Here is a 21,331-nt window from a genome sequence, read left to right as displayed (position 1 = left end):
CAGAGGCTGCTCCCTAGGGAGAAGGGAACCGGGAGGATTTGTTCTGTCTTAAATTCCTACCTTAAACACCAAATTTATTTCTGTATTGTTTCATATGTAGTGAAACAATACAGCGAATCAAGGGTTAATAATCATAAAATTGGGGGATATGGTGGAGAGAAATGGGATCAGAGAAGGTCACAAAGATGGTTCAAAAGTATCGGTAAGTTCTATTTCCTACTATAATTCCTTTACCATTCTTTGTGTTAGTTATAGACTACATAAGAACATTTCATAGTTTAAAGAAAAAAAAAATCCCACCTCTTTGGACCCCAGTGAGAGCTTCAAGTTCTGGTAGGTACCGAAGACATGGTGGAGTACCTGGCCCCTGGAGACAAAGCCCTTCACCCCAAGCCTCTGCAGGTGTTTCTCAATTCAGCTGGCCCTGTGCTCCAGGACAGGAGGCTGAAACCAGCCGTAACTTTCCTCAGGCTTCCCAGTCCCTGGTGGCTTGCTCCTGCACCGACTGCCATAGGGCCCGGATATTGCCCTGGCCAAAGCCTGTGGCCCCCTGCCTCTGAATCAGCTCCAGGAAGAAGGTGTCCTCTGGAAAGAGAGACTTGGTGAAGACCTGAAGCAGAAACTTGCCTTCATCGCCATCCAGCAGGATCCCCTGTCGGGCCAGCAGGCTAGGCTCATGCCCAGCAGCTAGGATCTGCCTTTCCTTGCCAGGCTGCTCGTAGTATGCTTCAGGAGGAGCCAGCAGCTGGCCCCCAGCTGCTGCTACCCGCTCAGTGGCTTCTACAATGTTCGGCGTGTAGAGCCCCACGTGCTGCAGTCCTGGTCCCCTGTGCCGGGTCAGGAACTGCTCCACCTGGTCCTGTCCACTAGAAGCCCCTGGTAGGGTCTCAGCCAGCACGAGAGTGGGGACAGCACTGCCTGGTGGGGTCTGCAGGGCTGTGAGCTTCAGTCCCCCTCGCCCAGATCCTGCTGTCACCTCGAGGCCTGTCTCGGGGTCCTCACCTGGACTCAGTGGCAGGTGGCGAAAATCTAGGCAGTCGTGGAACCAGCGCATCAGTGTGGGGGAGCTGCCAGGGATGCAGGCCAGGGTCAGGTGGTCCACGTGGCTGACCCAGCAGGGGCTGGCTGCAGAGGATACGGGCTGGAATCCGGGGAGGAAAGGCCCTCGGACGCCCGCACGCTCCAGGAGTGTCAGGCTGAGGTTGCCGGCAGGTGAGCGGACCACAGCGTAGGTGGCTGTGCCCTGCGTATCCCTCACGCTAACCGGGGGCACCGGCACGCTGCAGCCCTGCGCAACCAACGCCCGGGCGGCGGCGCCCGCGTCCGCCACGTCGAAACACAGGTTGGTGGCACTGGGCACAGCATGACGTGGGTCCAGGCCGTACAGCGGCTCCCCCAGCCCTGCGCCCTCGTTCACCAAAAAGACCGCGTCGCCGCTGCGCAGGGCCAACTGCCGCCAGCCTTCTGCCTCCCGCACGGCCAGGGGCTGGAAACCGAAGAGACGCTGCAGATCCTGGGTCAGGGGCTGCCCCGCGGGCACGTGGAAGGCAATGTGGCACAGACGACGGGCGTGCACGGCCATGGCGGTCCGGGTGATGACCCTGGCTTGTCCTTCCACCTAGTAGGGCCGCTCACCTGGCTTTTCAGGACTCCCGGATTCTCCGTCCCAGGTTTGTCGTCGGAAGCCAGTGGAATCCAATTTTGCCCGCAGAGCGCATTCCTCTCTTTTCCAAGGAAGTCTCAGATTCACCCCTTTGGGGCTCGCGGTTCTCCGCCACGCCCTCTCCAATCCGGAGCAGCGTTGGGACCACGCGGTCTGCGGGGCCAGTGGTGAAAACCACGTGGAGCCGGAGCTGGGGTGCAGCCGGAGAGAGGGGGCGGCGCCAGGGACCGCTGCTCACACTCTCCCCCTCCCAAGCAGACCGTGTCGTCAAGGGTACAGGGGGGACGCAGGACTGCCCTTTCCCAGAGCCTGTTTATGGGCCATGCCCTCGGGCACCGAGCCTCCCCTCTCCCACAGCCCCGGAGACCACAATAGCTGCCTTCACTTGGTGCCTGCGGCCGGGCTTTCGCTCCTCCCCTAAATTTAAGAGCAAAGGGAACCAATCCTAGCTGGGGGAGGAGCCCGAATTCCTAACCGCCTACCCCCGCCCCTGCCCCAAGCAAGGAATTTACCAGTGTCAAGTTTTAGCTTAAAAATTCTAGAGAATTTTGCCTTTGACGCGTAATGTTCCTTTAAAACTTTAAAAATATCAAAATATTTTTTTTACAGATTTTCTTTCCCTCCCCAAATTGGTCCAGAGAAACTGATGTTATAGGAAGATAGGTCATTTGTATGGCTCCTACAAACCTCTTTCTCTGTTAGTCTCTCAACTGCGCCTCTTTCTTCAACCCCACTTCTCTCTCAACAATCTTTGACCCTGACCCAAGCAAGATTTGGAGAAAAAAACTGGTGGCACAGGACCTGAAAGAAACAGCTGCATTAGTGTCCTTTCTCTCCCTCCTGACCCTAAAGGACTAGAACTCAAGCCCTCCTTGTAGCTTCCTGACTGGGTTTTGGGCCAGAGAAGCTTTCTATAGGCTTTTCTGGGCTTAAGAACCAGAATTGTGTGAGATCACTGGATTGAGTAGAATTGAGTAGATAGTAGGAGTCTTCTGAGACTTCAGCGGGTGGCTCTTGGAGGGTTTGGGAAGGGCACTTTAGGGGTAAATGGCATAAGCTAAAAGGTCAGGAATGCGAGCCAAACCCTCAGAGAAGCAAGAGCATAAGACTGGGGAGACATTTGGGATAGATGCTTTGGTTCCAGGCATTGCAAAGGAGATTCCTTTGTCAGGGAGCAGATATAATACCATTCAGTATTACGTCATCGGCAAGTTCATTGGCAAGAGGAAGAAGGATGTGATGGAGGCACAGGGCTGAGAAAAAGAGGTCTGGCTGCGTGTTTAGTCTTGTAGTCAGTTAGGCAGTACCAAGAAGCTGATCAGCAGTGGTAAAAGACACTTGGTGCTACTCTGCAGACTAGTTAATTGGAGAACATGGGTTCCAAAAGCTGGATAGACCCGGGTTTGAAAACTACCTCCAATATTTAGTAGCTGTATGACTTGGGGCAAGTTGCTTATCTTCTCTGAACCTTGGATTTTCTCCTCTGTAAAAATGGGAATAATAATAGTACCTACTTCGTAGGGTTGTTGTGATTAAATAAGAGTATATTCTGCAGCTGGCAAGGGGTCCAGGATTTAGCTTTTGTGCCGGAGCCCAGCTATGTGGGATCAGGACATACAAAGTGGGTTTGCATGTCACAAGGAGAGGGGCTGCAGTAGAACTCAGAATAACAACCACATTTGGACACCCCCCCCCCAAGGTTTGAGCACTGGGAAGGCTCTAGGAAGGCCCTGGCTTTGGTGTGGATTCTGAGGTTAGGGCCTCTGGGGCCAGCGCTCTGTGAGGGTTGGGGCAAAATAGGTTATCTTCTGTCCACGCTATCATGATCAAGGCCCCAGGTGAGCAGCTCTAGTGCCTCCAGGCCTTTGGTCCAGCCAAAGGGATTTCCACTCAAGGGCCCTATGTACCGACAGAGGGCACAGAAACGGGTCCCCTAAACCCATCACTTCCCCCCGGCCCTGAGGGAGAGGGTAGATTTCTAAAGGCCAAGAAGGGTCTGACTTAAAGAAAGGGAGATCTTAGTTAGGGCATATTGCCCTGCAACAGCACTGTGCTTTACCTTGACCCAGAGGCCATTTTGGGGGGCGGGGGGCGGAAAGGGTAGAGGTGGTCATTGATGTTGGTTCTCTCCCCCGCCCCTCCATGCTAGACTCCCATTCCTGCAGCCCTGCTGGCATCTGGGCTGTGACCAATGTAAGACCGCCATCTCCTCCCGGTCAGGACCCTGGGGCAACTTCCGCATGATGGCGTCCTCCGTGCCTGTCCGCGACTGCCTTCCTGCTGGGGCTATGGATGCTAAGGGTGGGCGCTGGAGGGCACGTAAGTCCGAGGGGTGAGGCGATGACGCTGCAGGAGGCCTCGTGCCACATCCGCCTTCCACAGCGGCCAGGTCAGCGGAGGTGCAGGGGTGGGGAGCCGGCTGTGGAGGTGCTATACATGTCCTGAACCTGTAAAGTCCCTTCCGCAGCTCTCAGCTCAAGCCCGGGGGCTGGCGGAGGTGCATGCTTCTCCCCTCAAAGCCTGACCTCACCTCTGTCCCGTCTCCCCTCTACCAGCCTGAACTCACATTCCTTTCCCGGAACTCACGCCTCTCAGGTCCCATCCCGTCACTCTCCTTCCCCCCAGGGCCAGGTGGGCGACTGTCAGCTGCTGTTCTTTAACATAACCTCTAGGTGTCACCCTTGCCCTCAGCTTAACCCGCTCCTCCCAGCCCCTTTGCTCCCCGCTTCTCGCGGAGGCGGCTCGGGTGGTTCTTTCCTTTCTCTCCGGTCACCGGCATCTGCCCCTGCCCCTCCTGATTTCGTTTCTCTCCGAGTCTGTGGAGTGCTTGACATTTTACAAAGGGTGGCCTGGAAGTCCTCACAGAGAAGGTGACTTTTGTGTGTGTATGCAGGTGTGGCAAAATACACATAACACAGTAAGATTTATCTTGCTAGCCTTTTGTAAGTACAAGTTCAGTGGTATTAAGTACCTCCATCTCCATCATCGGCTAGGGGATTCTTGCCCTATTCCCCAGCTGAAACTCTGTCCTCCTTAAAGACCTCTCTACTCTCTCCTCCCGCCAATGCCTGGAAGCCCTAGTCTACTTTTGACTACTCTAGGAGCTTCGTATAAGTGAAATCATGCAGTATTTTTCTTTCTGTCCATTATTCCTCCTGAAAAGGACTTAAGGTCAGCAATGATTTTCACGTTGTTCAGTGGACAACATTCAGATCTCACCTCACTGCCTCTCAGAATATTTTTTGCAGCTGACCACTGTCTTCTTTCTGAATACTCTTGCCCCCTTTTATAACATCATACTCACTTGGTTTTCCTTTGGTGCATTCTCTCTCCTCTACCTCTGCCTATTTGTAAATGTTGGTGCTGCTCAGGGCTTCAGTTACCATCTCCTTGCTGGATAATCTCCACATCTACGTCCCCCTTCCTAATCTTTTTTTTTTTTTTTAAGATTTTATTTATTTATTTGTCAGAGAGAAATCACAAGTAGATGGAGAGGCAGGCAGAGAGAGAGAGAGAGGGAAGCAGGCTCCCTGCTGAGCAGAGAGCCCGATGTGGGACTCCATCCCAGGACCCTGAGATCATGACCCGAGCCGAAGGCAGCGGCTTAACCCACTGAGCCACCCAGGTGCCCCCACCTTCCTAATCTTTATTCAACTGCTTATTTGCCATCTTGATTTGGATGTCCCTCTGTCACCTCATATTCAACATGCCCAACATTGTCCTTCTTCTCATGCTCCCATTTCAGCACTTGTCCCACTGCCCTCCAGCGGTCCTATTCGGAAACCTACAACATTTTTGAATCTTGCTGTTTCTCACCCCGCACCTCCAGTCAATCCCCGTGTCCCTGCCCATTCTATTTCCATAACGTCTCTCAAGCCATCACCTCCCTCTTCATCCCTCTGTACCACCCACATGCTGGGCCTCCCTGTCTCTGCATCACCCGGACACTAGTAATTGCCTGTCTGACTTTAGGTTTACTTGTAGCCAGAGTTGGCTTTGAAAAGTGTAGATCTGATTATGTTATTATCCTGCTTAAAGTGTTCACTAAATTCTGCTTGTACTCAGGGAAAAGACCAAAAAAATTTCTCCTAACTAGAAAGGGGAACCCTCCTACACTGTTGGTGGGAATGCAAGCTGTTGCAACCTCTCTGGAAAACAACATGGAGGTTCCTCAAAGTGTTGAAAATAGAACTACCCTATGACCCAGCAATTGCACTACTGGGCATTTACCCTAAAGATACAAATGTAGTGATCCGAAGGGGCACGTGCACCCGAATGTTTATAGCAGCAATGTTCACAATAGCCAAACTATGGAAGGAACCTAGATGTCCATCAACAGATGAATGGATAAAGAAGAGGTGGTATATATACACAATGGAATACTATGCAGCCATCAAAAGAAACGAAATCTTGCCATTTGCAACAACGTGGATAGAACTAGAGCGTATCATGCTTAGCGAAATAAGTCAAGCAGAGAAAGACAACTATCTTATGATCTCCCTGATATGAGGAAGTGGAGATGCAACAGGGGGGGTTAAGGGGGTAGGAGAAGAATGAATGAAACAAGATGGGATTGGGAGAGAGACAAACCGTAAGTGACTTTTAATCTCACAAAACAAACTGAGGGTTGCTGGGGGGAGAGGGGTTGGGAGAAGGGAGGTGGGGTTATGGACATTGGGGAGGGTATGTGCTTTGGTGAGTGCTGTGAAGTGTGTAAACCTGGCGATTCACAGACCTGTACCCCTGGGGATAAAAATATATTATATGTTTATAAAAAATAAAAAATTAAAAAAAAAGAAATATATATAAAAAAAATTTCTCCTAGCTGATTAGCCGCGGACAATCTTTCCAGCTTTTGGTGTCACCATCCAACCCCCACCCATACTGTAGTTTCTTGAAAGTTTCATGCTTCTTCCCACTCAGATCTTCAGTCTTTGCTGTTCCCTCCTGCCCAAGATACTTTCTTTCCCACTTGCCTTGACCCAGCTAACACTTTATCAAGCAGTAGGTCTCAGCTTAACTTGCTTGAGGATGTCTTCCAAGACCCCTAAGACTTATGTCCAGTGCCTCAATATTTATTAATGAACAAACTAAGGCCTCAAGGGCGGGTGGGTGATTACCAGACTGCAGTTTTTAGTATATGTGCTGCCGAAGCGAGCACACCAGACTGCAGTTTTTAATATAGCCTCTAGATGTCGCCCACGACCTCTGCTTAACAGAGACTTTGCTGGGTACCAGGAAGGAGGGGCTGAGTAAGTGCCCACCTGGCCGGCCTGTCCATCCAGCTGGGAGCGGTTAAGGGAAGCCCAACTTCTTCTCTTAGGTCTGACAGCTGCTCCACCTGCTCTTGGTCAGCTGCCTTCATAGGGTGACCAGCCATCCCAGTTTTCCCAAGACTGAATATCCAGTGCTTCAAGGATGTGGAAATTTCAGTCCTTAAACTGGGACAGTCCCAGGCAAACCATGGACACGGGGGCCCAAACTTCCATGTCTGCATGAGACTAAGATCTAGGCCTAACAGGAAAACTTAGCTATAACCCAACCAGCTCATCACAGCAACACCACTGGTGGGCTGGCCATGCAGCTTGGTGGTTGTAAGAATTTAGGGACAGAAAGTATATACGCTTTTATTTTATTTTTTTTTTAATTTTTACTTATTTATTAGATGGAAGGAGCTCGAGCATGACACAGAGAGGGAGAGAGCTGGAGCAGGGTAGGGGGAGAGGGAGAAGCAGAATCTCTGCTGAGCAGGGACCCATTCTTGGGGCATGAACTTTTGGTCCTGGGATCAGAAAGTATATGTATTTTAATGAGTATGAAGAGACCCACCTCTGTCTGGGCATAACACACATATATATTGCTTCTAATCTTCACAAAAACCCCAAGAGTACAGAAGATAATTCCCTTTTTTGGAGATGAGAAACTAAGACTCAGAGAAGTTAAGTGAACAGCCTAAGTCACACAGCTGCTAAGTAAAATGGTGAAATTCAAACCTTTGTCTTTCCATCTACAGAGCTCCTGCTATTTTCACTGAATCTACAGCCTGGCCATTTCCCTCCTGATCCATCTTCATTTAGGAGTCCTGAGTGTGTATGTAGGAAGCAAGAGGCAGGTGTGATAGAAGGGATTTCGAGAGAGGCCTGTGATCAGGGCATGTGGGAAGTCCACAAAGCATAGACAGCTCACCTGTGCACTGATAAATGGCTCTGCCATCTTGATTGAGCTATGAACGTAGCCTGGGGATTTCCAGGGAGGCCCCATCATAGGCTGTTGTCCTGACACCAAGTTGTATCGTCACTGAGGAGCCAGGGTCGTGCTTCCTAGAGTCCAGGATGAAACCAGCCAGTTATTATTTGATTGCAAATGGACAACTGGACATGGGAGAGGCACAGGGGAGGAGCCATCAGGAGCTAGCCATGAACTAGAGGGACAAGTGATAGGGGGTTAGGTGGAATTTGTGACAAGGGTCATGCTAAGCAATGTGACTTGCCTAAAGCACGTGGCTTAGTAAATGATCGCATGCCTAAAGTAATGTGGCTTAGTAAATGATTGCAATTAATAATATAGCCAGACACTTCTCTTTCCCAGAGGTATTGTAAGGCTGAGTTTTATGTTTGCCTAGGTGGTTCTTTAGCAATTGAGCTGTTTCTGAATACTCAAGGAGAGTTGGTTGTGTAGAATTATGAGCAGAGGACTGACTTCGGTTGTGTAGAAGTATGGGCAGAGGCCTGACTGGGATGGGCAATGATCAGAGCCTTGATGGGCACTCACTGGTCTGGCTGCCAGATGTCTACTCTGTAGGAGGTATACTAAGACTTTGGATTCCTTTAAGAATGTAAAGTTCTCTGGCAAGAAAGTGATTTGGGTTAATGCCATTTCATTTTATTTTCTTGGTGATGTTCAAAGACTTTTTTTTTTTTTGAAGATTTTATTTATTTATTTGACAGACAAAGATCACAAGTAGGCAGAGAGGCAGGCAGAGAGAGAGGAGGAAGCAGGATCCCTGCCAAGCAGAGAGCCCAATGCGGGGCTTGATCCCAGGACCCTGGGACCATGACCTGAGCTGAAGGCAGAGGCTTTAACCCACTGAGCCACCCAGGCGCCCCTGTTCAAAGACTTTTAAGGTGCAAAAGCTGTCTGCAGACCTGGGCCTGGTGTGGGTTGGTGCCCTGTGGCCAGGTTCTGCCCGTGGCTCCCCTCTGCCTATCAACTCATCAGAGAGCTGGAACTTAAAAAAGTCCTCCCTGGAGCTCTCTGCTCTTCCCTAGCTGGACTTCCAACTTCTACCAGAGAACTGGGCCTCACACACAGGGGATAAAGAAGGGCTGGGGAGGAGGGAAACCCTCAGTAAAGCTGCCTTCTACACTGGACACTTCTGTCCTTTATTTTCATATATTCCAACTTCACTAAAGGAAGGAGGATTTTGTGAAAGAGTCACCAACAATCTAGTATTACAATGATGTGGGACCTCTTGCCAGAAGTTCATGGGAAGACAGCGACTTGGTGCAGTGGAAAGCACATGACTTTAGAGTCAAACAGAATTGGTTTCTGCTACTTTCTTGCTGGGTGACCTTGGGAAAGTTACTCGACCTCTCTCACTTTTTTTTTTTTTTAAGATTTTATTTATTTATTTGACAGAGAGAGATACAGCTAGAGAGGGAACACAAGCAGAGGTAGTGGGAGAGGGAGAAGCAGGCCTCCCACCAAGCAGGGAGCCCGACGTGGGGCTCGACCCCAGGACTCTAAGATCACGACCCAAACCGAGGGCAGACACGTGAAGACTGAGCCACCCAGGCACCCATCTGACTCTTGATTTTCTCAACTGATAAGTGGGAATCATAATAATGTCTGTGTCACAAGTTTGAGGTTTAAATTTGTTAACCAATATAGATAAAGCCCTAAATCTGCTATATAAAAATATGATATTTATTTAGTGTTTATTATGTGGTGTGCCATGTTAAGTGCTTTATCAGCAGAGCATGGACTCATATAGCCCTATGAGTTGCAGACTTTCATTGTCTATGCTTTATAGCTATAAAACTGAGACAGGGGGAGATCGAGTAACCTGCCCAATGTCACAGAGCTGGTAAATAGCAGGTCTAGGATTTGGACCAAGACAATCAGGTTCCAGCTCATGCACACTTAACTACCGAGCCATGATGCCATGTAGAATAAGGCTGAATAAAGAACAGCTATTACGATCATAGTAATTTAGTATTAAGTGCTTTTTATATCCATGGCGCTAAGTGTTAATTATTAGCATATTTGGATGCAACATTTATCCTTTTTGTTCCTATTTTTTCCACAGCCATGGCAACAAAGAGCCTTGTGCTCGCTACAGCAGAGGATCCTGCTTTTGTCAGATCCAGTCCAGTGTGTCAGTCTCTGCAAGCAACAAAAGATGTGGCCACTGACCGCATGTCCCTGCCCCCACTAGAGGACCGAGGCAGGCTGAGGCCCCTCTGGAATCAAGCTAGAAGAGCAGCAGACAGGTACAGATCAGCAGACTGAGAGCAGGGCTCACAAAAGGGAGGTCATGCTTAATAAGCCTGATTAATTTCTTTGAGTGGCAACAATGCAAGGGGACAGGGGTGAAAGGAGGGACAGTAATTCATCCTGATTCCAAAGCTCAGGAACACTGTTAAAACCAACACAGGGATTTTGTGGAATGCTTCTGGGGCCTGGAGGGCTTTGGTAGGGCTCAGCCTTGGGGCAGCTGGAAGGAAACTCAGTGAGTGGCTCATGGTGACCTGGTGAAGGGGAAACCCAGAACAGGGACAGGGCACAACCTGTCCAATCTGTCCAAGCCATCTAACCAAGACAGAAATCTGACTTGCCTGTTAATTTCCTTCCAATGGCTTCCCACCATCTAAATATGGTATAATGTGAATGATAGTGAAACAATAAAAACTGCATTCATTTATTTGATACTTACAATGCATGGGGTGCTTTACAGAGAGGAAACTGAGGCAGAAAGCTGAAGAAACCTGCCTGGTCCCACAGTTATAATACACACGGAGACTCTGGGACACCTGGGTGGCTCAGTTGGTTAAGCAGCTGCCCTCGGCTCAGGTCATGATCCCAGCGTCCTGGGATCGAGTCCCACATCAGGCTCCTTGCTTGGTAGGGAGCCTACTTCTCTCTCTGTCTCTGCCTGCCACTCTGTCTGCCTGTGCTCTCTCTCTCTAACAAATAAATAAATTAAAAGGAAAATCTTAAAAAAATATATACACTGAGACTCTGACTTAGATTGCTCTCATAGGCCCCATGTTGACCCCAAACATAGTTCCTATCCATTTATAACTGTGTTTAATGGTGGATCTCTTCCATCAGACAGGAAGCTCCTAAAAAAAAAAAAAAAAAAAAAAGGCAGGAAGCTCCTCTGTAGCAGGACCCATAACTGATTCAGTCTCTGCAATGTCAGCCCTTGGTAGATTTTGGTGATGCTGAAGCTCTTGTGTCCTTCTTCCTCTGCATACTCTCCCTAGGTGAGTTCATCCATGCTTTTGGCTTCAACTCTCACCTCCTGGAGGAAGACTATTAAAGCAGGCATTATGATGGCTTAACTTAAGTACCACCCCGGATGATTACTCTGAGCCCATCATATTAATATTCCATCTTTCTTGCCAGTAATTGGTTTACAGATGGGGATATGCTCTGGTCCTGTCCAGTGAGGCCAAGGGGACATCCTCTGAGGGGCTTCTGGGAAAGGTTTCTTCACTCCTAGGAGAGAACCCTGGAAGCAATAGTGAGTCTTCTTCCTGGGAATGTTGTCAAGCCTGAATGTGGACTGTAACTAAGGCAGCTGTTGTACTAACAGCTGAAGAGGCAGCTAACAGCAGGGATGGCAGAGTGCAGAGCTGGAAGGAGTCTTTGTCCTTGACAGCGGCCAGTCTGCCAAGCCCAGAGGCCACCCTGATGCTGAACTTTCTCAAACAAGGGAAATTAAATATTATTATTGTAGGAGCCATTGTGAATGGGCTTTTCTGATGTTTGTGACAGAAAGCATTCTTACTGATACAACCAAGGCAACATTATGGCTTTTGTGGTTCCCTTCCTACAGAACAATTTCTTTTTAATTACATTTTATGATTGTATTGGCATAAAGATGAATATATTAATTTTGTACATTAAAACATCTTTGACTTAAAAGTTTGTTTTTTTCTTCTGATTTAAAGGAGATTAAAGCATTTTTTATGGACCTCTAAAAGTACTGGAGAACTAATGTGCCTGGTGTGCATAGTAGATAGAAGGGCCCCAGATACAACTCCCAAATATCCATCTCCAGTCCATACTTCCCTTTTGACCTTCAAACCTTCACATCTAACCATCTATTGATAGTTCCATGTGGGTGTCTTACCTCAAATTTAACATACCCATGGCTGAACACATAATTTTACACACACCTTCGTTTTGTCTGAAGGAACTACTCACCACCCAGCTAGTTGCCCCAGTCAGAAACCTGGGACCTCAACCTCTTTCACCCCATGCCCAATCCATCACCAAATGCTTCAATTTTCCTTCTGAAAGGGCTCTTAAAAGCATTTACTCGCTTCCATTTCCACTCCTATCTCCACTGTTATTGTCCATGTTGCCAGCCTCTCTTGCCTAATTACTGACATGGATCCTAATGGTATCCTTGGATCTTATCCTCCCTGTAATCTTCTATCTACACTGTTGCCAGAAAGATCTTTTCAACCTGCAAACCTGGTTCTGTTATGCCCCTGGTTAAAACCTGCTGATGGCTTCTGTTGCTTTTATAACGGAGATCCAAACCTTTAGCAAGGCTTCTGAGACTCTGTCTCGCCTGGCCCTGCCTTGTTCTGTTCTTCTCTCTTACTCCGTGCTCAGACATGTGTTCTTCCCTTAGCCCTTCCGACGCAAAGGCTCTCTCCTGCCATAGGATCTTTGCACGTGTTATTCTTCCATTTTCTACTCCTCTTTCAGTTTCAATATACTTTGCCAAGGAAGCCTTCACAGACTCCCCAGTCTACCTAAGGGCACTGGGCAAGTTTCCTACCTGCCTGATGCCTCTGTTTTTTCATCTGTAAAATGAAGATGATAATAATGCCTAACTCATAGGTTTGTTGTGAGGATTAAACAGGATGATGAATGAGAAGGACTGATGAGGTCAGACTGGTGCTGTGTTCTCCTTGGGTAATTGTCCTGCCCTCTGCCTTTCTTTCTAGATGGGAAAATTAGTGGAGACTCCCCCTGCCGACCCAGTTCTAGGTGGGAATCTTGGGGTAAGATGGATCCTAAAATGTGAGGGTTTTGAGGAAGAGCATCTATACAAGGCCACTCAAAAATTTCTAAGTGACTTCAGTGAAACCAAGGAGCTAATTGTGCCCGGGAGTCACTGACAAATGCCTGGGTTGGGCTGGAGGTACTCAGAGAGAGGGAGAGATCAAGAGAACCCATGAAGATCAGGGAGATAGGGGAGGTCAACAGAAGCACACCACATTTCCATCAAATCTACAAATGGCTGGGCACCTGGGTGGCTTAGTGTGTTGGGCCGCTGCCTTCGGCTCGGGTCATGATCTCAGGGTCCTGGGATGGAGTCCCGCATCGGGCTCTCTGCTCAGCGGGGAGCCTGCTTCCCTCTCTCTCTCTCTGCCTGCCTTTCCGTCTACTTGTGATTTCTCTCTGTCAAATAAATAAATAAAATCTAAAAAAAAAAAAAAATCTACAATTGGCCTGTAGCCTCTAGAACAAGACACTGGTTGCAGTGGGGCCTGTATGTCAGGCAAACCTGGCCTTCCATCCCTACCCTGTCACTTACGGACTGGAGGATCAGGAAAGTCACTTCCCTTCCCTTATTTATAAAATGAAGCTCATGAACTCATTTTGCAGGGTTCGTAGGAGGATTAAGTAGAATTGTATTAGTTTGTTCAGTCTGCCATGACAAAGTACTGTACAGGCTACCTTAATTTGTTGTACTTTGCTTTATTGTGCTTTGCAGGTACTGTTTTTTGGGGTTTTTGTTTTTTTGCAGTGATTCTTTTTTTTTTTTAAGATTTTATTTATTTATTTGACAGACAGAGATCACAAGTAAAGCAGAAAGGCAGGCGGGGGTGGGGAGGTGTGGGGAGGCAGGCTCCCCGCTGAGCAGAGAGCCCGATGTGGGCCTCTATCCCAGGATCCTGGGTTCATGACCTGAGCCTAAGGCAGAGGCTTTACCCCACTGAGCCACCCGGGTGCCCCTGTAGGTACTGTTTTTTAGAGGTTGAATGTTTGTGGCAACCTTGTGTTGAGAAGATCTATTGGCTCTGTTTTTCTAACAGCATTTGCTCCCGGGGCATGTGGGTGGCTTTAGTTGGTTCATTTTCCAACTCTTGATTTCTGCTCAGATCATGATCTTGGGGTCGTGGGATCAAGGCCCGTGTTGGGCTCCGCACCGAGCATTGAATGTGGAGCTTCCTTGAGGCTTGAGATTCTCTCTCTGCCCCTCCCTGCCCCCTGCTAGTGTTCTTGCTCTCTGCCACTAAAAAAAAAAGTTTCCTACAGCATTAGTTCACTTTATGTCTCTGTGTCACATTTTTCTAACTCTTGCAATATTTCAAACTTTTTCATTATTATTATATTTGTTATGGTGATCTGTGGTCAGTGATTATGACTCACTGAAAGTTCAAATGGTGGTTAGTATTTTTTTTTTAAGATTTTATTTATTTTTTGGCAGACAGAGATCACAAGTAAGCAGAGAGGCAGGCAGAGAGAGAGGGGGAAGCAGACTCCCCACTTAGCAGAGAGCCCAATGTGGGGGTCCATCCCAGGACCCTGAGATCATGACCTGAGCTGAAGGCAGAGGCTTAACCCACTGAGCCACCCAGACGCCCCAACTTTTTAAAGTTATGGCATATCTATATATAAATATCTATCTATACTCAGTTTTTTTTTAAACATAATGCTGTTTGCTCACTTCATAAACTATCGTATAGTGTAAATACACTTGTATATGCACCAAGAAAACAAAAAGCTCACTTGACTCTCTTTATTGCAGTCGTTTGGAACCAAACCAACAATATACTCAAAGTAAGCCTGTACCACAGACTAGGTAGCTTAAACAACAGAAATTTATTTTCTCACAATTCTGGAGGCTAGAAGTCTAAGAATAAGGTTTCTGAGAGGTTGGTTTCTTTGAAGGCCTCTGTCCTTGTTGATGGCCATCTTCCTCCAGTGTCTTCCCATATTATCTGCCAATCACCAAAGCAATTCAACCCTGACAATATCTGCCTGCAGACTTCACTAGAATGGACCTATACTTGATCTGAATAGAGTTAGAGTTAGGACTCTAACTCAACCGACTGACTAATCAGTGTTTACCAAGTGTGAGTTTTTGTGCCAGATGCTGTAGAACACACAAAGAAATCCAGGACACAGTCCCTGCTTCAGGATCCAGAGGCTTTGATTGGGACATTCGCTCCTGTCAGGAAAAGACCGTAGAAAGCAGCCGCTGGTGTGAGTAAAGCCAAAGATCAGACAGTTTGATGCACCTGTGGGACATCCAAGTGGAGCTGCCCAGGGGCCATTGGAGGGACAGCTGTGGAGCTTCAGAGGCTGGTTTGGTTTGGTGATATAGATTTGGGAGTCATTGTAATAGAAATGCAGCTGTGGGGAAGAGTGCCATCTTTGAGGGGTGATATGGAATGTGTGGAGAGAAGAGGGCCAAAACCAAATCCCAGGTTTTTTGGGGAGAAATAATCTGATTTGGCCAGCTGGAGTCCAGTTGGCTGGGGTTAAGGAGTTAAAGGTAAGTCTTATAAATATGTTGATGAGTCCCAGGGCTTCAACCTTGTAGGCGGATGTAGGAGAGGTCATTCTTCAAGAAGGCAGCTGTTAAGCTGATATGGCATCAAAAAGATGGCTACCAGAGTAGCCTCCTGCAGAGCTGGCATTCCCATTTAGCAGGCACTCTATAAATAGATGCTGAACCCATGGATATATAAATAAATGAATTACTTAATGAAAGGATGAATAATCTTGCCACAGACTTTTTTATAACATTGTTTTTATTGATATATAATGCACCTACTATAAAATTCTCGATTTTAAATTGTACAGTTCAGTGGTTTTTATTTAGTATTGGCACATATGTTTGATTTTGTGTTTTTTTTTCATGAGACACATGATTGAGTTCTGTGTGGATATGAAGTTGGTATGACCACCCCTCCACCCCTCTTATTTTTTTTTAATAACTTTTTTTTTTTAAGATTTATTTATTTATTTGACGGACAGTGATCACAAGTAGGCAGAGAGGCAGGCAGAGAGAGGAAGGGAAGCAGGCTCCCTGCTGAGCAGAGAGCCCGATGTGATCTGAGGCTTGATTCCAGGACCCTGGGATCATGACCTGAGCTGAAGGCAGAGGCCTTAACCCACTGAACCACCCAGGTGCCCCTCCCCCACCCCCCTTCTACACGTTTTCTTACACAGAAGGTAGCTTGAGGAAAGAGACTCCTTTCCCTTCTTTGGAGCATGTTCAAGGGCAGGACCTGGAAAGGGCCAGCCCCTGAACTGGGAAGGCTACAGAGGGACACTGCGGAATACTGAAATATTCTGGGTAAAGGGGGGTAGTGCAGATACACAGTCACTGCCTTCAATACCTCTACAAGACTGCAGTAGGCAAGATGTGTTTTCAGATGGCCCTGACCAAAATAAAGCCTGTGAATGCCCAAAACTCTGAACAACGAAGCTGAGATGCTCAGAGATCATGGAAAGGGCTGGAAAGAGTTTTATTCCCTTATCCCTTCTGATGAAAGAATAATGACCCTTAAAGAAACCCGTGTCTTAATCTCTGGAACCCTGTGACTATGTTATGTTATACAGCGAAGGGGAATTAAGGTTGTTAATCAGCTGACTGATTATCCAGGTGGGACTAATATAATCAGAAGGGTCTTTAAGAGTGGAAGATGGAGGCAGAAGAGGAATTAGAGTCAGAGAAGGGGATGTAACAATGGAAGCAGAGGTTGGGATATTTGATGCAAGGACTTAATCCACCTTTGATGACTTTGAGGATAGAAAGGAGCTCTAAGTCAAGGAATGAGGGCTGCCTCTGGCAGCTGGAAAAGGTAAGGAAATGGATTATCTCCTAGAGCTTCCATGAAGGAACACAGCCCTGCCAATAACCTTGATTTTCGCCCAGTGAGACCCATTTTGAACTTCTGACCTCTAGAACTACAACATAACAAATTTGTATTGTTTGAAGCTACTGATTTTGTGGTAATCTGTTATAAAAGCAATAGGAAACGAATATGCTTTCCTAGCTATCTAATTCCTAAAAGGGGCAACAACAAGATTCACTTTTAGATCTTTGTTTCTTTTTATCCCTTTAAGTTGTTCTCTATTTTCCTCTAAGATCTGCTAGATTTTGTCTTCCTGGGTTCCATTTTTCCCTCCAGGCAGAGGGCGCTTTGGGGATGTTGTGGAGTCCTTAAGCCCAAGAACATGTCTACCCAGGTCCATCTGTCCTTCTAAGGCCTGTCCCAAATACAACCTTCTGCTTGAAACCCTTATCATTTTCCCCAGTGGATAATCTTTCTTCCTCTCCATCCCTGCAGCACACTCACTTCTCACTGGGACATCCAGTGAGGGTACTTGTCACACTGTCTTCCACATTCAGGATTTTGTCTCAACTCCTCTAGGAGCTTGCCTGTTTGTCCTTTGCTGTTTTAAATTAAATTGCCAGCCTTGTAATCAGGAAAAGCCATGGACTTTGTTCCCAGTTTGGGGAGAGAGCTCAGTAAGAGATAAAGAACAGAGATGTAGTGTTCTGTTAGGACTCTAATCTCAGCTCCTTGCTCCTGCCAGTAGATGATGTCAACCACCAGCAAAGGACAACTATAAATCGTGTACTGAAGGCCAGCCAATGGCTGCTTTACTCGCTGTCCCGGCTATCTCTTGTATCCTCCTCATGTCCTCTAGGCCCTCCTCTGACACCATCATTGCTGGGGAACCAGCTTCACACAAGTGTTATGTAGCAGCAGCTCATCTCCTCCACATCTCTCACTTTCTGTCTCAGGGCTTCTGTAAGAGCCACCTGCATTCATACTGGTGCCCTTAGGAAGTGTGAGGGTTTAACACGTCATGAGACAACCCTGACCAAAAGGAGATGGGAGTTGAAGGGTAAGTTCTCCTCTCTTATGGCCGATGGTCAGACTCTTTTTTTGAGGTGGTTTTCCACATCTCCTCAGAAGGTTTCAATAAGATCAAGCCCCAGTTTCTGCAGCTGTGATCAACTCAGGCATTCACATTTTTTTTTTCTTTAATTTAGGGAGAGAATGAGCATGCAAGATTGGTTGGGGGCAGGGGAGAGGGGCAAAGATAGGGGAGAGGGAAAGAGAGAATCGTTTTTTTAAAAAGATTTTATTTATTTATTCGGCAGATTACAAGTAGGCAGAGAGGCAGGTAGAGAGAGAGGGGGAAGCAGGCTCCCTGCTGAGCCGAGAGCCTGATGAGGGGCTCCATCCCAGGACCCTGAGATCATGACCTGAGCTGAAGGCAGAGGCTTTAATCCACTGAGCCACCAATGCATCCCAGAAAGACAGAATCTCAAGCAGGCTCCATGCCCAGCGTGGAGGCTGATGTGAGGTCGATCTCACCACTTTGAGATCATGACCTAAGCCAAAATCAAGAGACATTTAACTGGGGCACCTGGGTGGCTCAGTGGGTTAAAGCCTCTGCCTTCGGCTTGGGTCATGATCTTGGGTCCTGGGATCGAGCCCCGCATCGGGCTCTCTGCTCCCCAGGGAGCCTGCTTCCCCATCTCTCTCTCTGCCTGCCTCTCTGCCTACTTGTGATCTGTCTGTCAAATAAATTAAAAAAAAAAAAAAAAAGAGGGACGTTTAACTGACTGAGCCACCCAGGTGCAACATCTCAGGCATGCACTGTTGAATTAATTTTCCCTTCTTTTGTGTTTCCCTCTCCCTTGTCCCTGACTTTGTCACCAAGATTACCTCTTAAACTTCTTGCATGTGAAGATTAGGCTATACCTCCTGAGGGAATCCAGCCTAAGATCCCTACCTTGTCGCTGGAGCTGCATGTGTATGACATGACTGGACTGACCAATGTTAAGCAGCCTGAGGCCATTTTGAGTGTCTGCCTTGCTGTAGCCTAGAAACTGTAGAAATCACTTATCTTCATGAATCATCTCACCTAGATGTAGCAGATTCTGAGTTCCCTGTTTTGAACATAATTTATGTTAAGCCATCAACAATTTCAGCAAAGATAGGAAGAGGCTTAAGCTATACCTTGCTCATTTTGGTAACTTTTATAGTTTATTACATGTACCAGGTGCTTAATCTGAGCAAGCTGAAGTACCACACCTATTACCTAACTCCCTTCGATATTTCTAGATAAATAGTGGCTCTTTTTGCCTGCTCCTGCCTGACACATACTATAGAGTAAAATGATAGTAATATTTATGGAGCACTTACTATATTCTAGATACTCAGTGCTTTATGCACACTATCCCAGTTATTATTAACAGGCCTTCCTGTGTAATAGGTCCTCTTATTATCCCCATTTATACATGTGAAAACTGTGGCTCTGAGAAATTAAGTAATTGCTTAGACTTGTGCAGTAAGTAAATATTGGCACCAGGATTTGAATTCAGCATTTCTGACCCCAGAGCTCTCTTAATCACAGTAATCAACTGGTAAGCAAACAAAGTACTAGGATAGACCTATATAGATCAGTGCGATAGAACTGAGAGTCCAGAAATAAATTCATATACCTATGGTCAATTGATTTTTCTTAGGAATGTCAATACCATTCAGTGGGGAAAATGTAGTCTTTTCAACAAATGATGTTGGGCCAATGGAGTATCAATATACAAAGTAATTAATTTGGACCCCTAGCTCACCATATAAAAAGATTAATTCAAAGTGAATCAAAGATCTAAATGTAAAAACCAAAACTATAAAGCTCTTAGAAGAAAACATAAGTCATCTTGATGTTAGATGAGACAATGATTTATTGGATAGGACACCAAGAGCCCAAGCAACAAAAGAAAGAAAGATACATTGGACTTTATTAAAAGTAAAAACTCCTGTGATTCAAATGACTTTACCAAAAAAGTGAAAAGATAACCCACTGAATGGAGAAAATAATTTTGAATAATATATCTAATAAGTATATAATATCTAGAATAAACAACAACTCTTTTAAGTCAACAATAAAAAGACAAATAACTCAATTTTTTTTTACATGGACAAAAACTGTGAATAGATATTTCTCCAAAGATACATAATATCATTTGTCATTAGGGAGCTGCAAATCAAAATCACAGAAGGATACCTCTTTGTACCAACAAAATGGCTATAATAATATTTTTAAGTGAAAATAACAACTATAGGTGAGGGTATGGAGAAATTAGAATCTTCATACATTGCTGGCGAGAACATAAAATGGTGCAGCTGCTGTGGAAAACAGTTTGGAAGTACATACAACAAAATAAATAGAGTTACCATATGACCCAGCAATGCCACTCACAGGTATGTGCTCAAGAGAAATGAAAACTTAATATTTACACCAAAACTTTTACATGTATGTTCATAGCAGTATTACTCATAGTAATACTATGACTATTACTTCCAAAAAGTGGAAGCAACCCAAATATCCATGAACTGATGAGTGAATAATTTGACATTATTAATACAATAGAATATTATTCAGCCATTAAAGCAAATGAAGTATTGGGGCTCCAGAGTGGCTCAGTTAAGTGTCTGACTCTTAGTTTTGACTCATGTCGTGATCTCATGGGTTTTGTGAGATCAAGCCCTGTGATGGGCTCTATGCTCAGTGGGAAGTAAGATTATCTCCCTCTGCTCCTCACCCTACTCACACACTCCCTCTCTCTCTAAAATAAATAAATAAATCTTAAAAATGAAGTACCGATACATGCTACAGCTTGGATGAACCTTGAGAACATTATGCTAACTGAAAAAAGCCAGACATGAAGGTCATATATTATATTATTCCATTTATAAGAAATTTTCAGATTAGGCAAATCCATAGATACAGAAAGTAGGTTTTTGTTTGCTTCTTGATTGAAGGAGAGGCTGGGTCTCTTTACAGAAGAATCATACAGTGTTTTCACAAGCATATAATATAAATCTTCCTCTGGAGCCTTTTCTAAAGGTAACCTGATGTCATTTACTAGAGTGACAGCACAGGAGAAAAGGAAATACTCAGAACTTTGGCAGATGATTAGACAATGCCTTTGAATTGATGTTAATTCCTAGGAGCCCAAAATGCCATTGTAGCCCACTAACGTATGGGACCAGTTGGTCAATGGTTCTACCCTGTAGTTATTTATCTAGTTCCTGAAGAAATAATTGTAATAGGCCAGAGGGAAAATTACTACATTGGCTTTCTAATCCATGGGATAAGGTCATTACAGTAGAAATAGCTAGGTGGAAGGCCCTGGAACATCTTCCTACCAAGATAATAAACCAGAACCAATGGTGCATTTCTGGGAGGAAATGCAGAGATTAGTGCAACATTAAATACTATAATATCTAGCATATGTAATATCTAGCATATCTCATGTAATTCACTTGTTTGGTTTGGGCAAAAGTAGAATGATTGGAGAATGATTGTAGATTTCAATAAACTTAATTTGGATGTGACTTCAATTGTAGCTCCTTTTATAAAAGAGGTTTTTTTTAAAAA

The 21,331-nt window shown here is 46.0% G+C and overlaps 1 protein-coding gene across 1 annotated transcript; it reads right to left on the bottom strand.

Moving 5' to 3' along the window:
* Nucleotides 1–48: 48 nt before the first annotated feature.
* On the bottom strand, nucleotides 49–2,185 carry HPDL (4-hydroxyphenylpyruvate dioxygenase like). The gene has a single exon (XM_044238105.1). It carries the CDS (start codon nucleotides 1,580–1,582, stop codon nucleotides 467–469), a length of 1,116 nt encoding a protein of 371 aa, XP_044094040.1. The 5' UTR covers nucleotides 1,583–2,185; the 3' UTR covers nucleotides 49–466.
* Between the last annotated feature and the right edge of the window lie 19,146 nt (nucleotides 2,186–21,331).

Source organism: Neovison vison, chromosome 2, assembly GCF_020171115.1.
Source record: "Neovison vison isolate M4711 chromosome 2, ASM_NN_V1, whole genome shotgun sequence".
Taxonomy (NCBI): domain Eukaryota; kingdom Metazoa; phylum Chordata; class Mammalia; order Carnivora; family Mustelidae; genus Neogale; species Neogale vison.
The sequence above is the reverse complement of the archived record's forward strand: the minus strand, read 5'-3'. Positions and strand labels throughout refer to the sequence as shown.